Source organism: Tursiops truncatus, chromosome 8, assembly GCF_011762595.2.
Source record: "Tursiops truncatus isolate mTurTru1 chromosome 8, mTurTru1.mat.Y, whole genome shotgun sequence".
NCBI classification, from domain to species: Eukaryota; Metazoa; Chordata; class Mammalia; order Artiodactyla; family Delphinidae; genus Tursiops; species Tursiops truncatus.
The window spans coordinates 65425806-65440231 of NC_047041.1; the positions used below are offsets into that span (position 1 = coordinate 65425806).

General features: G+C 45.4%; 1 protein-coding gene across 1 annotated transcript in view; it reads left to right on the plus strand.

Moving 5' to 3' along the window:
• Positions 1 to 14426, plus strand: part of PARVA (parvin alpha) — a 181595-nt gene that overhangs the window by 151504 nt on the left and 15665 nt on the right. Inside the window, exons 12-13 of the mRNA XM_033862568.2 lie at positions 1440 to 1541; positions 2252 to 2324. Coding sequence (XP_033718459.1) covers positions 1440 to 1541; positions 2252 to 2324 — 175 coding nt within the window. The remainder of the gene's footprint in view (positions 1 to 1439; positions 1542 to 2251; positions 2325 to 14426) is intronic.

Here is a 14426-nt window from a genome sequence, read left to right on the forward strand (position 1 = left end):
CTATTTCCCATTGTCCACCCTGGGGTGGCCTGGGATGAGTCATGCTCAGGCCCTACCAGCCAGATGGATGGAAACAGGGAGGAAGCTGCTTCTAGGTCAAGTTCATACTCCAGGTTGTTTGCCCATAACCAAGGTTGAGTCACAGGCCCACCGATCAGTCACCCAGCAGAACTCAGACACTGGGCCCAGCCCAGACAGAATACTAATTCCGTCCAGGACTTTTAAAGTTTCCTAAGATGATTCCAAGAACTTTGACCTCTTGTGAACTCTAGTAACTGTTGTTTATACCAATATTTGATGGCCCTGCCTCCTTTGCAAGGTTCTAGAATAGCAGATATGCACCTGACCTCTGTAACTTTGCTCAGGCCATTCTCCATACCCAGAACACCTACTCCTTTCAAATCTCCCTCATCCCACAGGCGCCGGGACCAGCTCTAAGCCTCTTGCCATGGCCCTGAGCACACGGTTGTGCTTTATCAGCAAGAGCCAGTACATTGTGTGACTGCTTTGTTGTTTTCCTGGATAGAAATAGCAGTAGTTAGTATGTGTTAAGTGTTGCCTACACACCAAGCAGTGTTCTAGGCACCTTACACATACTTACTGGTTTAGGCCGCATGATAACCCTATGAATTAGGTACTATATTATTATTGTCCCCATTTTACAGGTGAGAAAAATGAGGCACAGAGAAGCTCTGTAACTTGCTCAAGTCACTCAGTTAATAAGTGGTAGAGCTAGAGGCCAGCTCCAGAGCACACGTTCCTAACAGCTATACTATGCTGCTTCTCAAGCAGTAATAAGGCGAGGGTGAGAGGGGAGAATGCCCAGGCCGGTATGACACTAGATCTTTCCCTGTTCATAAAGCAGAAGTAGCCCTAGGAGCCTCATGCCGTTGGCCTTGGACATCCCCTTTCCCTCCTCCCTCTGCCCTCCCTAGCTAACTCCAGCTCATCCCTCATGTCTCCACCCAGGCAGCGCCTGCTCCAGAAGCCTTCCCTGTTGCCTTCAGTGGGATGAGTGACCTTCGTCAGTCTCATGCAGGCTAGCATGCCTCCCTCCATCAGAGCAGCGGCTGCATTTCCTCCACAACAGTCTCGCCACTGTACCATGAGTTCCTCCAGGGCAGGGGCCACACCTGACCCACCTCTGTGGTCCCTGTGCCAGATCAGGGCTTGGTACTTAGTCGGTACTCAGTAAATACTGGACCAGTTGAGATCAGGACCATGGGCTTGTGGCTTCTGTGCTGGACCAGCCAGACATGGGGCAGGCCTGCTGCAGAGCAGACCTTCCTGCCTTGGGTTACTGCCCCTCACCCACTGGCAGCAGCCTGCCTGGGGATATAGCCTTCGCGGGGGTCAACACGGAAGCTGATGTGCCCCTGGAAGGGCCTGGGCTGGGGCGCTCAGGGGCCCAGTGCCTTCACCTGTCTCTCTCCCTCCAGTTTGCAGATGGGGTGTACCTGGTGCTGCTCATGGGGCTCCTGGAGGGCTACTTCGTGCCCCTGCACAGCTTCTTCCTGACCCCGGACAGCTTTGAACAGAAGGTTAGGGGAGGTGACATCACGGGAGGCCCGAGCCCACATGCCCGACCTCTGCTGAGGCCATCTGGGGAAAAGGCGGCGGCTTCCCCTCTGCCCGGAGTCTTCAGTGGTTGGATGGGGGGCTCACTGTGATGTACAGCTGAGCTGGGACGCAGCTACCTACAGGCCACTGAGCATCCTGAACAGCTTTCCCTCTCCTGCACCTTGGTCCCCTAGCCGTATGCTCCTGCCTGGGGCCACAGCCCAGCCTCATCTCTCCCCAGAGGTGACAGGTGGCTGCAAGGCTGGTCAGACCTGAGGCCGGCACTTAGCCGATTTCTGATGCCTCTCACAGGCTGCCCCAGCCCACCTGCTAGACAAGGGGCATTTGGTCCCAAGCAGAAACCCTTCTCTGCCTCTTGAGCATGTCTTGCTGTCTGATCCTTTCACCTGTGGGCACTTATGTCCCTGAGTTTACAGTCCTGGCAGTGACACAAGAACACAGTAAGACAGGGAGAGGATTCTTAACTCCTCTGGGAGTGCTTCACCAACAGCAGGCTGGGCCTGCCTCACACTCCTCATGGCCAGCCCAGTTTGGCAGCCTCATTTTAGCTCAGCCCCTGCCCCACTGGCTACAGTGCTGGTTCCTTCACTTTCCAGGGGCAGGTCACAGGGAGCCCCAAGGGTCCAGGAATGAGTGCGCAGCACCTCATGCGCTGCCTTTCTCTCTCCAGGTCTTGAATGTCTCCTTTGCCTTTGAGCTCATGCAAGACGGAGGATTGGAAAAGCCAAAACCACGGCCAGAAGGTACTTTGCTCTTGCCTGGGTTGGTGACAATAGGCAAGACCCTCCCCTGCACACAGGTTTTCAGGGCACAGAGCAAGGCTCATGTCTGATACCAGAGGGAAGACTGTCTTTTCTGAAGCCTTCTTTGCCATTTGCAGGGGAAGGTGGGACAGGGTGCAGCTGCTTAGTCCTGGGCATCCTTTGCTAGCTGCAGATCGCACAGCCTCAGGGAAAAAAAGCAGAACCTGAAATCCCACACATGGGGTCATAGGGATAAGGGCCCATGCAGACATGTCACAGAGCGGAGGTGCTGCTGCAAGAACTGTCCTGGCCTGGTTTCCAGGTTCTTCTGCCTGGACAGGGTGCTGACCTGCCCAAGAACTATCTCCCAGGTAGGCAGGGGGAAGATACAGGGGTCATCACAGGCAGCTGTACTCGGAGAATAATTCCCTTTTCTGCCCTTTGCTTGCTCCAACTCTGCCCAAGGACAAGGTTTGATTTGTCAGGTTTAGGTTGCAAATGTTAAGGCTGAAAAAATACAAAAGGAGCAAAATGCTCCAGCAGCCCTCCCATGCTTGCGCTTGAAGCAATGTGTGCATTTGTAGGGGAAGGTGGTAAGACTTGGTTTAAACTGGAAGGACCAGGTAGGGCTTTTGTATTTATTTTTCTTTTTTCTTTTATATTGAAGTCTAGTTGATTAACAATGTTGTGTTAGTTTCAGGTGTACAGCAAAGTGATTCTGTTATACGTATACATGTATCTATTCTTTTTCAAATTCTTTTCCCATTTAGGTTATTACAGAATATTGAGCAGAGTTCCCTATGCTATACAGTAGGTCCTTGTTTGGTATCTATTTTAAATATAGCAGTGTGTACATGTCAATCCCAATCTCCCAATCTATCCCTTCCCTCCACCCTTCCCCCTGGTAACCGTAAGTTCATTCTCTAAGTCTGTGGGTCTGTTTCTGTTTTGTAAATAAGTTCATTTGTATAATTTTTTTTTAGATTCCACATATAAGCGATATCATATGATATTTGTCTTTCTCTGTCTGACTTACTTCACTTAGTATAGTCTCCAGGTCCATCCATGTTGCTGCAAATGGCATTATTTCATTCTTTTTAATGGCTGAGTAATATTCGATTGTATATATGTACCACATCTTCTTTATCCATTCATCTGTCGATGGACATTTAGGTTGCTTCCAGGTCTTGGCTATTGTAAACAGTGCTGCAGTGAACACTGGGGTGCATGTATCCTTTCGAACCATGTTTTTCTCTAGATATATGCCCAGGAGTGGGATTGCTGGATCATATGGTAGCACTATTTTTAGTTTCTTAAGGAACCTCTGTTTCTTAAGGAACACTGTTCTCCACAGTGTCTGTACCAAGTTACATTCCCACCAACAGTGTAGGAGGGTTCCCTTTTCTCCACACCCTCTCCAGCATTTATTGTTTGTAGACTTTTTGATGACAGCCATTCTGACTGGTATGAGGTGATATCTCATTGTAGTTTTGATTTGCATTTCTCTAATAATTAGCGATATTGAGCATCTTTTCATGTGCCTCTTGGCCATCTGTATGTCTTCTTTGTAGAAATGTCTATTTAGGTCTTCTGCCCATGTTTTGATTGTGTTGTTTGTTTGTTTTTTGATATTGAACCTCATGAGCTATTTGTAAATTTTAGAGATTAATCCCTTGTCGGTCACATCATTTGCAAATGTTTCCTCCCATTCTTTGTCTTTTCTTTGTCTTTTCGTTTTGCTTATGGTTTCTGTTTCTGTGCAAAAGCTTTTGAGTTTAATTAGGTCCCATTTGTTTATTTTTGTTTTTATTTCCATTACTCTAGGAGACAGATCAAAAAATATATTGCTGCGATTTATGTCAAAGAGCATTCTGCCTATATTTTCCTCTAAGTTTTATAATGTCCAGTCTTAAATTTAGATCTTTAGTCCATTTTGAGTTTATTTTTGTGTATGGTGTTAAGGAATGGTCTAATTTCATTTTTTTACATATAGCTGTCCAGTTTTCCCAGAATCATTTATTGAAGAGATTGTCTTTTCTCCATTGTATAGTCTTGCCTCCTTTGTCATAGATTAATTAACCATAGGTGCATGGGTTTATTTCTGGGCTTTCTATCCTGTTCCATTGATCTATATGTCTGTTTTTGTGTCAGTACCCCACTGTTTTGATGACTGTAGCTTTGTAGTAATAGTCTGAAGTTAGGGAGCCTGATAAATACGTCATGCCACTCCCTTCTGGCCTGCAGAGTTTCTGCTGAGAAATCAGCTGATAACCTTATGGGAGTTCCCTTGTACATTATTTGCTGCTTTTCCCTTATTGCTTTTAATATTTTTTCTTTGTCTTTAATTTTTGTCAGTTTGATTACTATGTGTCTCAGTGTGTTCCTCCTTGGGTTTATCCTGCCTGGGACTCTGTGTGCTTCCTGGACTTGGGTTACTGTTTCCCCTCCCATGTTAGGGAAGTTTTCAGCTATTATCTCTTCAAATATTTTCTCAGGCCCTTTCTCTCTGTCTCTTCTCCTTCTGAGACCCCTATAATGTGAATGTTGCTGCATTTAATGTTGTCCCAGAGGTCTCTTTGACTGTCCTCATTCCTTTTCACTCTTTTTTCTTTATTCTGTTCCATGGCAGTGATTTCCACCATTCTGTCTTCCAGGTCACTTATCTGTTCTTCTGCCTCAGTTATTCTGCTATTGATTCCTTCTACTGTATTCTTTACTTCATTTACTGTATTGTTCAACTGGTTTGTTCTTTAGTTCTTCTAGGTCTTTGTTAAACACTTCTTATATTGTCTCGATCTGTGCCACCATTCTTTTTCCAAGATCTTGGATCATCTTTACTATCATTACTCTGAATTCTTTTTCAGGTAGATTGTGTATCTCTACTTCACTAGTTATTCTTCTGGGGTTTTATCTTTTTCCTTCATCTGGACATATTCCCCTGCCCTCTCATTTTGTCTAACTTTCTGTGATTGCGATTTCTGTTCTGCAGGATGCAGGGTTGTATTTCTTGCTTCTGCTGCCTGCCCCCTGATGAATGAGGCTGTCTAAGAGGCTTCTGCAGGCTAGCTGGTGGGAAGGACTGGTACCTGCCCACTGGTGGGTGGAGCTGGGTCTTGTCCCTCTGGTGGGGAGGGCCGTGTAAGGGGGTGTGTTTATTGGGCAGCCGTCTACTCAGGAAGACTTTAAGCAGCCTGTCTGCTGATGGGTGGGGCTGTGTTCCCACCCTGTTGGTTGTTTGGCCTGAGTCGTCCCAGCACTGGAGCCTAGAGGCTGTTGGGTGGGGCCAGGTCTTGGTGAGAAAATGGTGTCCTCCAAGAGGGCTCACACCAATGAGTACTCCCCAGAACTGCCCCCACTAGTGTCCTTGTCCCCACAGTGAGCCACAGCCATTCCCTGCCTCCGCAGGAGACCCTCCAATACTAGCAGGTAAGTCTGGCCCAGTCTCTTAATGTGGTCACTGCTTTTTACCCTGGGTCCTGGTGCACTTGAGACCCTGTGTGCACCCTCCAAGAGTGGAGTTTCTGTTTCTCCCAGTCCTGTGGAATTCCTGTGATCAAACCCTGCTGGCCTTCAAAGCTAGAGTCCCTGGGGGCTCCTCCTCCTATTGCCAGATCCCCAGGGTGGGGAGCCTGATGTGAGGCTCAGAACCTTCACTCCTGTAGGAGAACCTCTGTTATATATTTTCCAGTTTGTGGGTCACCCACCCAGCATGTATGGGATTTGTTTTTATCATGATTACACCCCTCTTACCATCTCATTGTGGCTTCTTCTTTGTCTTTGGATGTAGGGTATCTTTTTTGGTACGTTCCAACATTTTTTTGTTGGTGGTTATTCAGCAGTTAGTTGTGATTTTGGTGTTTCCAGAAGAGGAGGTGAACTCATGTCCTTCTACTCCTCCATCTTGTCTCCTCTCCCCCAGGGCTTTTGTATTTAGACATTAGGATAGAGGAGTAAGCATCCCAGACAGGATGGCCATGTGAGCAAATGTCCTGCCTGGGAAATGGGGAAGGGCTTAGCTTATGAGACAGCCAAGTATGTGGCTAAGCCATGACAGACCTTGGTCCAGGCCCTACCCCACCAGCCTTGGGCAACTTACTGGTCATAGTTTTCTTGTCTATAAAAGTGGAAATCCTAGGGACATGCACATTATATGATTAAATGTGATGATGTCTGATGCACGGCACCTGACACCTAATAATGAGTATATAGCCGTTACCTATTTGGCTGGAATATTAAGAGTATGAATTGAATAATAGTTGATTACAGTGAAGCAAGTCCTGGAGGGACTTGATGCCAAGGCAGCAAGTTTGGACTTGATTCTGTAGGCAGTAGGAGTCATGGAAGTTTCTTGAGCAAGTGAGTGATGTAATCAGAGCTCTATTCCAGAGAGATGACTTGGAAGGCAGTGTGAAGAACAGATATTTAGATGTGGGGCACCATCAGCAGTACTGGGGAACCTAGGAGGAAAAAACAAGCTTGGGAGGGGAGATAAGAGTGTCAGCTTTGGAAACCTTGAGGTTGACACCTAGGCATTGGCACAAGCAGAACTGGAGTTCGGGTAGAAGATCAGGGCTGTGGTTATATCACTGCAAGTCTTCCACTTGTTCCATTCTCTCTTGGTGTATAACAGGAAAGCATGTAGAGAAAAGGGAAGGGTTAGGGACAATATCTTGTGGGAATGCCTTTACTCGTGAAGCTGGAGAAGAAGGCAGGAAGACTGGAGGAGAGAGGTCAATTGTGAAGACATTGGTTGGTCCCTGTCTCATGACTCTTTCCAGACCTCAGTAACTATCAGCTCTGGTCAACAAAAGCCAATCCCTTAGTGTCATTTAGCATCACCTTGTTCTAAGCACCTGGTCACTGCCAGAGGAGGACCTCTAGCAAGGCTACTGTCCCTCACAGGGTTGTCTCCCTGCAAGGCCACTATAGCCATGCTAATGCCTTTAGAAGTAGACCCTGAGTGTCCTGTAGCCAGCTGATAAGCACCCTGCTTCTGGGTAGGAGAGACATAGCAGGATAGTCCGGCCAGCATTTCTGTGTCTGTTTTCTTGAACTGCTTAATATGAAACTTCCTGGTTACAGATTGGAAGTACTTCTTCTGATACTTCAGTTTTCAAGCATTTATTTCCCTTAAGACAGTTTTCCCAATATCAATTAATTTATAGGGATATTTCAGTATATAGATGACATTTCTTGTATAAATATTAAACTGCTTACTATGAAATTTCCTGACCAATATGAATGGAAAAACACATCTGTTTTATTTGCTATTATACTGGGCACCATGCCCATGCTGAAAATTTCCAGCGCGTAAAGGAGAATTGAAATGGTATTTTGTGAGACCATACTTGGTAAGAGGTATACCCCAGCATTCTTGTTTCTCTGCTTCTAACTGGGAGGTGAAACTCAGTAGTAAATACTGCAGACTTTCAAAAGGGGCTAATCTGGGCAATTCTTTGAGGGTGTTTCAGCATCAAACTGGATGTGGCAGAGGCATTTTTCATGGCAAATGTTTTTAAGGTCAGGAAAATGCATCCTCTGCCATGCTGTTTGACGCTCAAAGCTCTGTTATACCTTGAAATCCCCTGGCAACTTTGGGTTTCCAGCTCAGATGACTTTTGCTGCCCAGGCTTCATAATCTTCCAGTACCCCAGTTAGTGTAAGCCAAGTGTCAGCAGCAAGTTCATGGCCAGCGGAGCAGTTGACATATTGGCATGAAGCTGGTGGCTTTCTATTTAGGGTATCATACCATGTGTCTTCAAATGCACATGCCTACCCTGTTATTATCATCCAAGTAGACTCATCATTGAGTATGGTTAAGACCCCAGCACAACAGACAGGTGGGGACTAGAAGAAACTTACTACAAGGCAGGAATGAAATCTGCAATGTAAGACAGCCAGCAGGCTGATGGAATATCTAAAATACAAGGAGTCAAATAGCTGGGACCAAGCTACTTAAAACAATGCTGAAAATCCAGGCAGGTGAAGGCAGCTTAGTTGTAGATGATCAATACTATCTGTGGAATGATTTGGTCAGTGGCTGGAAATATGGGAAATGGTTCAACTTCCCTTCCCCATTCCCTTAGGGATAGTGTACAGACCAGTGGCAAAAATTTTAAACTCTGATAATGTCAAGTATTAACGAGGATGTACAAAAACTGCTGTTTCTGTTTGTCCTTATCAATACATTTAATATTTGTAATACCACTGTGGTATTAAATGCAGAATGATGGCCTGCCCCAAAATGTCCACATCCTAATCCCTGGGACCTGTTAATACCTTACATGGTAAAAGGGACTTTACAGATGTGATTAAGTTGAGGATCTTGAGCTGGAGAGATTACCTTGGATCATCTGGGTGGTTCCAGTGTAATCACAAGAGAAGAGGGAAGCAGAAGACTCATCAGAATGATGTAGCATGAGAAAGATTCAACCAGCCATTGATGGCTTTGAAGATGAAAGGGGGCCATGAGCCAAAGAATGCTGGTAGCCCCTAGAAGCTAGAAAAAGCAAGAAAACAGATTCTCCCCTACTGTCTCCAGAAGCGAACACGACCCTGCTGATACCTTGATTTTATCCCAGTGAGACACATTTTGGACTCTGACCTTTAGAACGGTAAGATAATACATTTGGATTGTTTTAAGCCACCAAATTTGTGGTAATATGTTAAAGCAGCAATAGAAAACTAATATACCCTATGACCAGCAATTCCACTCATAAGTATGCATGTCCATATACTCGGACCCTAGTCCAAAAATATCCATGATAGACTAAACTGGAGAGTGCATCCCCAGGGAACAAGCTAAATAAGTTGGAGTATATTCATACCATGGATTATTACACAATGGCAACAATAGGAAAGAATGAACTGAGAAATCGCGTGAGAGACTTCTAGTTACTGTAGCATGAAGAGGTCAGTGATTATCCTCTGCAAAAAAAGCAAGTGTAAAACTGGACAAAATGATCAAAAACAGGCATTTCAAGGCACTAAATATTTACCAGAAGTAGATAACAGACTGAGAAGCATTCTTGAAAAATGACAGAATATACTAGAATAATTATACCTCAATAAAACAATAAATTATACCTCAATGAAATTGTTTAAAGGATGAATCCTATAAACAATTTTGAGGAAAAAAAATCACAAAATAATATGCATAGTATGAGTATTTATATAAACTGTAAAAATAGATAAAACTACAGTCTGCTGTTTAAAGGTGCATATGTTGCTGGTGGAGCTATGAAGAAGAGCAAGGAGGTGATCACGATAAAAGTGAGGATTTTGGTTATCTTTGAAGGGTGAGAGAGGGTTGTGACCTGAATGCAGAGAGGAAGGGGGTGCTTCTAGGGTACTGACAATGTTTGTACCTGAGACATGGGTGGTGGTTACGTGAGGATTCCCTTAAAAGTATTTAAAACTGAACATATATATGTTGAATGTACTTTTCTGGATGCTTGTCATACGAAAAAATTTTAATATGTAAAGAAATGGCAAGATCACCAGATAGGGTAGCAGGCCACCACGAAAATGACCAATACCAAAGGATGGATTCTGTCTCAGTGGGGAATAGGGAGTAAACAGGAGAGCGAGACAGAGACTGAGGATGAGCTACATCCATTGGAGGTGGGATGGAGGCTGGAACATGATGGACATCTTGGGGGCTGGGCTTACCCTGAGTAGGCAGCCTGTGGCCACCCAACTTATTCCAGCCCCCACCAGCTGGTGGCACTGAGCCACCAGGTTTCTTCCCACCTTGGTCAGGGAATTCAAAGATGGAGGTGGAGAGACTTCAGAGAAGGGAGGGGCCTCAGCCTGGGATGAGACAGGCTGGGGTAGGCCAAAGGGGTCCATGGAGGGCATAGCCACACAGGGCCATGTCCCCTTGTGTAAAGCCTGGGTTTCTGCATTAGCAGAGTTCCTCTCCCTCCTAGACTTCTGCATCTTTTAAAGAGCCACAAACTCATTTCGGATGGTCCTCTGATGGATGGGAATTGTCACTAATACCACTGAGTGAGAGGAGCAAACCTAGAGCCCTTTCCCCTTGACCAGAGGCCATTTTCTCCTCAGAGTGGTCTTGGGTCTGATTTGTCTCTTCCTTGGCCCCAGCCAGCCAGACAGCCTCTGCTTTGGCTGTCTATCCAGGTGCCCTACCATCCTGACTGCCTGCTCCCAGATGGGGACTCTGGGCCAGCACAGAGAAATGATCAGAGCAGTGCTAACTTGCTAATCACGTAATTTATTAGCCCAGGGTTTTAAAGAGGCTCTATATTGCAGGGAGTCACAGATCATTCCCAGGAAGCCAAAGCTCTTCTCCTAGCTGAGATGGCCTACCCACTGGCCTACCCGGAACTACCTGTGTGGCTGTTGGTTTTCTTGAAAAGAACAGACAATAAGCAGTGTCTCTGACTGTAGTCCCCCCCACCACCACTTCACCAGGCCCACCTCATGGTGATCACCTGTAGGAAGAAGCAACTCAGATTTGCCAAGGAGCAGGGCTTAATCTTTGTGAATGGTACCCCCCTGGAGTTGTGCAGTGCATAGACTTAACAGCTATACATAACAGCTCTGCTACTAGGCAAAGGTGGGAAAGTGGGAAGGAAACTACCATTTAGGGAGCCCTTCATACGTTCCAGGTGTTTTTCATAAAACCCAGTTTTACCAGTGAGAAAACTGATACCGAGACATTAAATGACTTTACACCTTTAACCCATTGTAGTGAAGATGGACTTCAAACTTCAGTGGGTGTTAAAATTAAAACAGAGGAGACATATCAAGATGGCAGAGTAGAAGGATTCAGAGCTCACCTCCCCCTATGAACGCCAAAAATACATCTACATGTGGAGTAATTGTCACTGAAAATTAACTGGAGATTGGCAGAAAGACTCTTGTACAACCAGCGCTGTAAGAAAGATCCACACAGAATCGGGTAGGAAGGGAAGAGAAGTCATCAGGGACCTGTGCCCCTGGGAGGGGACTCAGAAGAGGAGGGGGATTACATGGACAGAGATCTCCCTGGGGAGGGAGCAGTTTGAGCCACATATTGGGCACGCCAGCCCTGAGGTCTAACACCAGGTAGACGAGTTCCCTTAGGCTTGACAATCAGTGGGACTAATAGGAGGGCTGTAAGAAACCTAGACTCCTCATGAAGAGCACACACACACTTGCTAGCTCCCAAAACAAGCGGAGGAAGCAGATTGAAACTGCTTGGGACTCTGACCGGTTTCCCACAACTGCCCCAGCCTGAGCGGAGTACACACTCCAGCCCCACCTGCTCCATGATGCTGCTCCACACTAAGGCAAGGGCTGCTGCGGCCAAGGGGAGTGCTCAGTTGTGAGGGATGGAGCTGGCTCAGACATAGAACAGCATCTGAAAGGGGCAGGAGAACCCATTACTGGTGCTTATGGAGGCAGCGCATTAGAAGCAGTCTGAGACCCTAGCTAGGGCTGGGACTGCCATGGCCCACACACAGACCCACACTGAGTGCCCAATCCAGCACTGCTCTGCTCTGAGATGAGGGTGCCAGTGATGGGAGGGGGAGAGCACACACTTAGGGGGAACAGAGCCAGTTCAGACCCTACCCTCAGGGCTTCTGCTTCAGCAACTTGGGACCCAACCTTGCTCCAAATAAGGTGATATCAGCCACTGAGCAGAGCAGAAGGCCCAGCTCACACCTAGCTCTGGATCTAGCCCCTTCATCTCCAGCCCCACCTCCTACCAATGTGATACCTGCCAGAACACCATGGGGGAAGATGTGACTCATGCTCATGTCAGATCCAGCTCTCCCACCAAAGCCGCTGGGCACATGCAGACTGTATAGGGTCACGCCCATACAAGGACACCCATTCAAGACCAGAGTAGGTAACTGTTTCACCTAATCTCATAGAGACAGAGAAAGTTAGGCAAAAGGAGAAGCTAGAGGAATTTGTTTCAATTGAAAGAACAAGAGAAAACCCCTGTAAAACAACTAATGAAATGAAAATAAATAATTTATCAGATAAAGAGTTCAAAGCATTAGTAATAAGAATGCTAACTGGATTACTGAAAAAAGATTAATACAGTGAGAATTTTAATAAAGAACTAGAAAATATAAAAAAGTACCAGTCAGAACTGAAGAATACAATAAATGAAATGAAAAACATGCTAGAAGGAATTAACAGCAGACTAGGTAATACAGAAGAACGTGTAAGTGATCTGCAAAATAGAATAATGGAAATCACCCAGTCATAACAGCAAGAATAAAAAGAAATTTTAAAAAATAAGAAACTTTAAGGGACCTCTGGGACATCAAGCATGAAAAAAAAATCAGATTATGGGGGGTCCCAGATGGAGAAGAGGGAGAAAAGTGTCCAAAATGTATTTGATGAAATTACGGCTGAAAAATTCCTGAACCTGAAGAAGAAAACAGATATCCAGGTACAGGAAGCACAGAGGGTCCCAAACAAGATGAACCCAAACAGACCCACACCAAGACATATTATAATTAAAATGGCAAAAGTTAAAGAGAGAATTCCAAAGACAGCAAGAAAGAAAACAGAGTAATATATATCAGGGAACACCCATAAGGCTATCAGCTGATTTTTCTGCAGGAACTTTGCAGGCCAGAAGGGAGTGGTATGCTATATTTAAAATGCTGAAAGGGAAAAACCTGCAACCCAGGATACTCTACCCAGCAAAATTATCATTTAGAATTGAAGGAGAGATACAGAACTTCTCAGGCAAGCAAAACTAAAGAGTTCATCAATACTGATATGACCCTAAAAGAAATGTTAAAGAGTCTTCTCTAAGTGGAAAATAGGAGGCTAATACAAGAAGTATCTATAGGAAAGGAAAAATCCCACTAGTAAAGCAAATATGTAGTAGAGGATGAGGATCAACCAATTAAATAAGCTAACATGAAGATTAAAAGACAAAAAACATTGTAAAATCAATTTTAACTGCAACAAACAGTGAAGGAATACACATGAAGATGTAAAAGAGGACATCAAAAACACAAAATGTTGGGGAGGGGAGTAAAAAAATGTAGATCTTTTAGAATGTTTGAACTTTGACTGTCAGTTACACATAGTTATAGGTCAACATATATGAACCCCATAGTAACCACAAATCAAAAACCTACAATAGATACACAAAAGATAGAGAGAAGGGAACACAAGCATACCACTAAAGAAAATCATCAAACCAAAAGGGAAGAAACTAAAAGAAGAAAAGAACAGAGAAGAACTACAGAAACAGCCAGAAAACAAGTAACAAAATGGCAGTAAGTACATACCTATCAGTAATCACTTTAAATGTCAATAGACTAAATGCTCCAATCAAGACATAGGGCAGGGCTTCCCTGGTGGTGCAGTGGTTAAGAATCCGCCTGCCAATGCAGGGGACATGGGTTCGAGCCCTGGTCCGGGAAGATTCCACATGCCATGGAGCAACAAAGCCCATGCACCACAACTACTGAGCCTGTGCTCTAGAGCCCACAAGCCACAACTACTCAGCCCATGTGCTACAACTACTGAAGCCCACATGCCTAGAGCCCGTACTCCAAAACAAGAGAAGCCACTGCAGTGAGAAGCCTGCGCACCCCAACGAAGGGTAGACCCCGCTCGCCACAGCTAGAAAAGCCCACACACAGCAACGAAGACCCAATGCAGCCATAAAGGAAAGAAGGAAGGAAGGAGAGAGGGAGGGAGGGAGGGAGGGAGGGGGAGAGAGAGAGAGAGAGAGAGAGAGAGAGAGAGAGAGAGAAAGAAAGAAAGAAAGAAAAGACAGAGCAGGAAGGAGCAATCAAAGCAATCAAGATGGTGGAGTAGCAGGATGTGAAGCTCACCTCTTGCCACAAATACATCAAAAGTACATCTACATGTGGAATGATTCTCACAGAATATCTACCAAATGCTGGCAGAAGACCTCTGACCTCTGAAAGGGCAAGAAAATCTCCATGTAACCAGGTAGAACAAAAGAAAAAAAAAGAGAAAAAAGAAAGTGAGAAAGGAATCCGAATGGGACCTGCACCCTGGGAGGGAGCTCTGAAAGAGGAAAGCTTCCTGCACCTTGGGAAGTCCCCAGTCACCAGTAGGGACATCAGCCAGGACAGAGCTTCAGAGCCT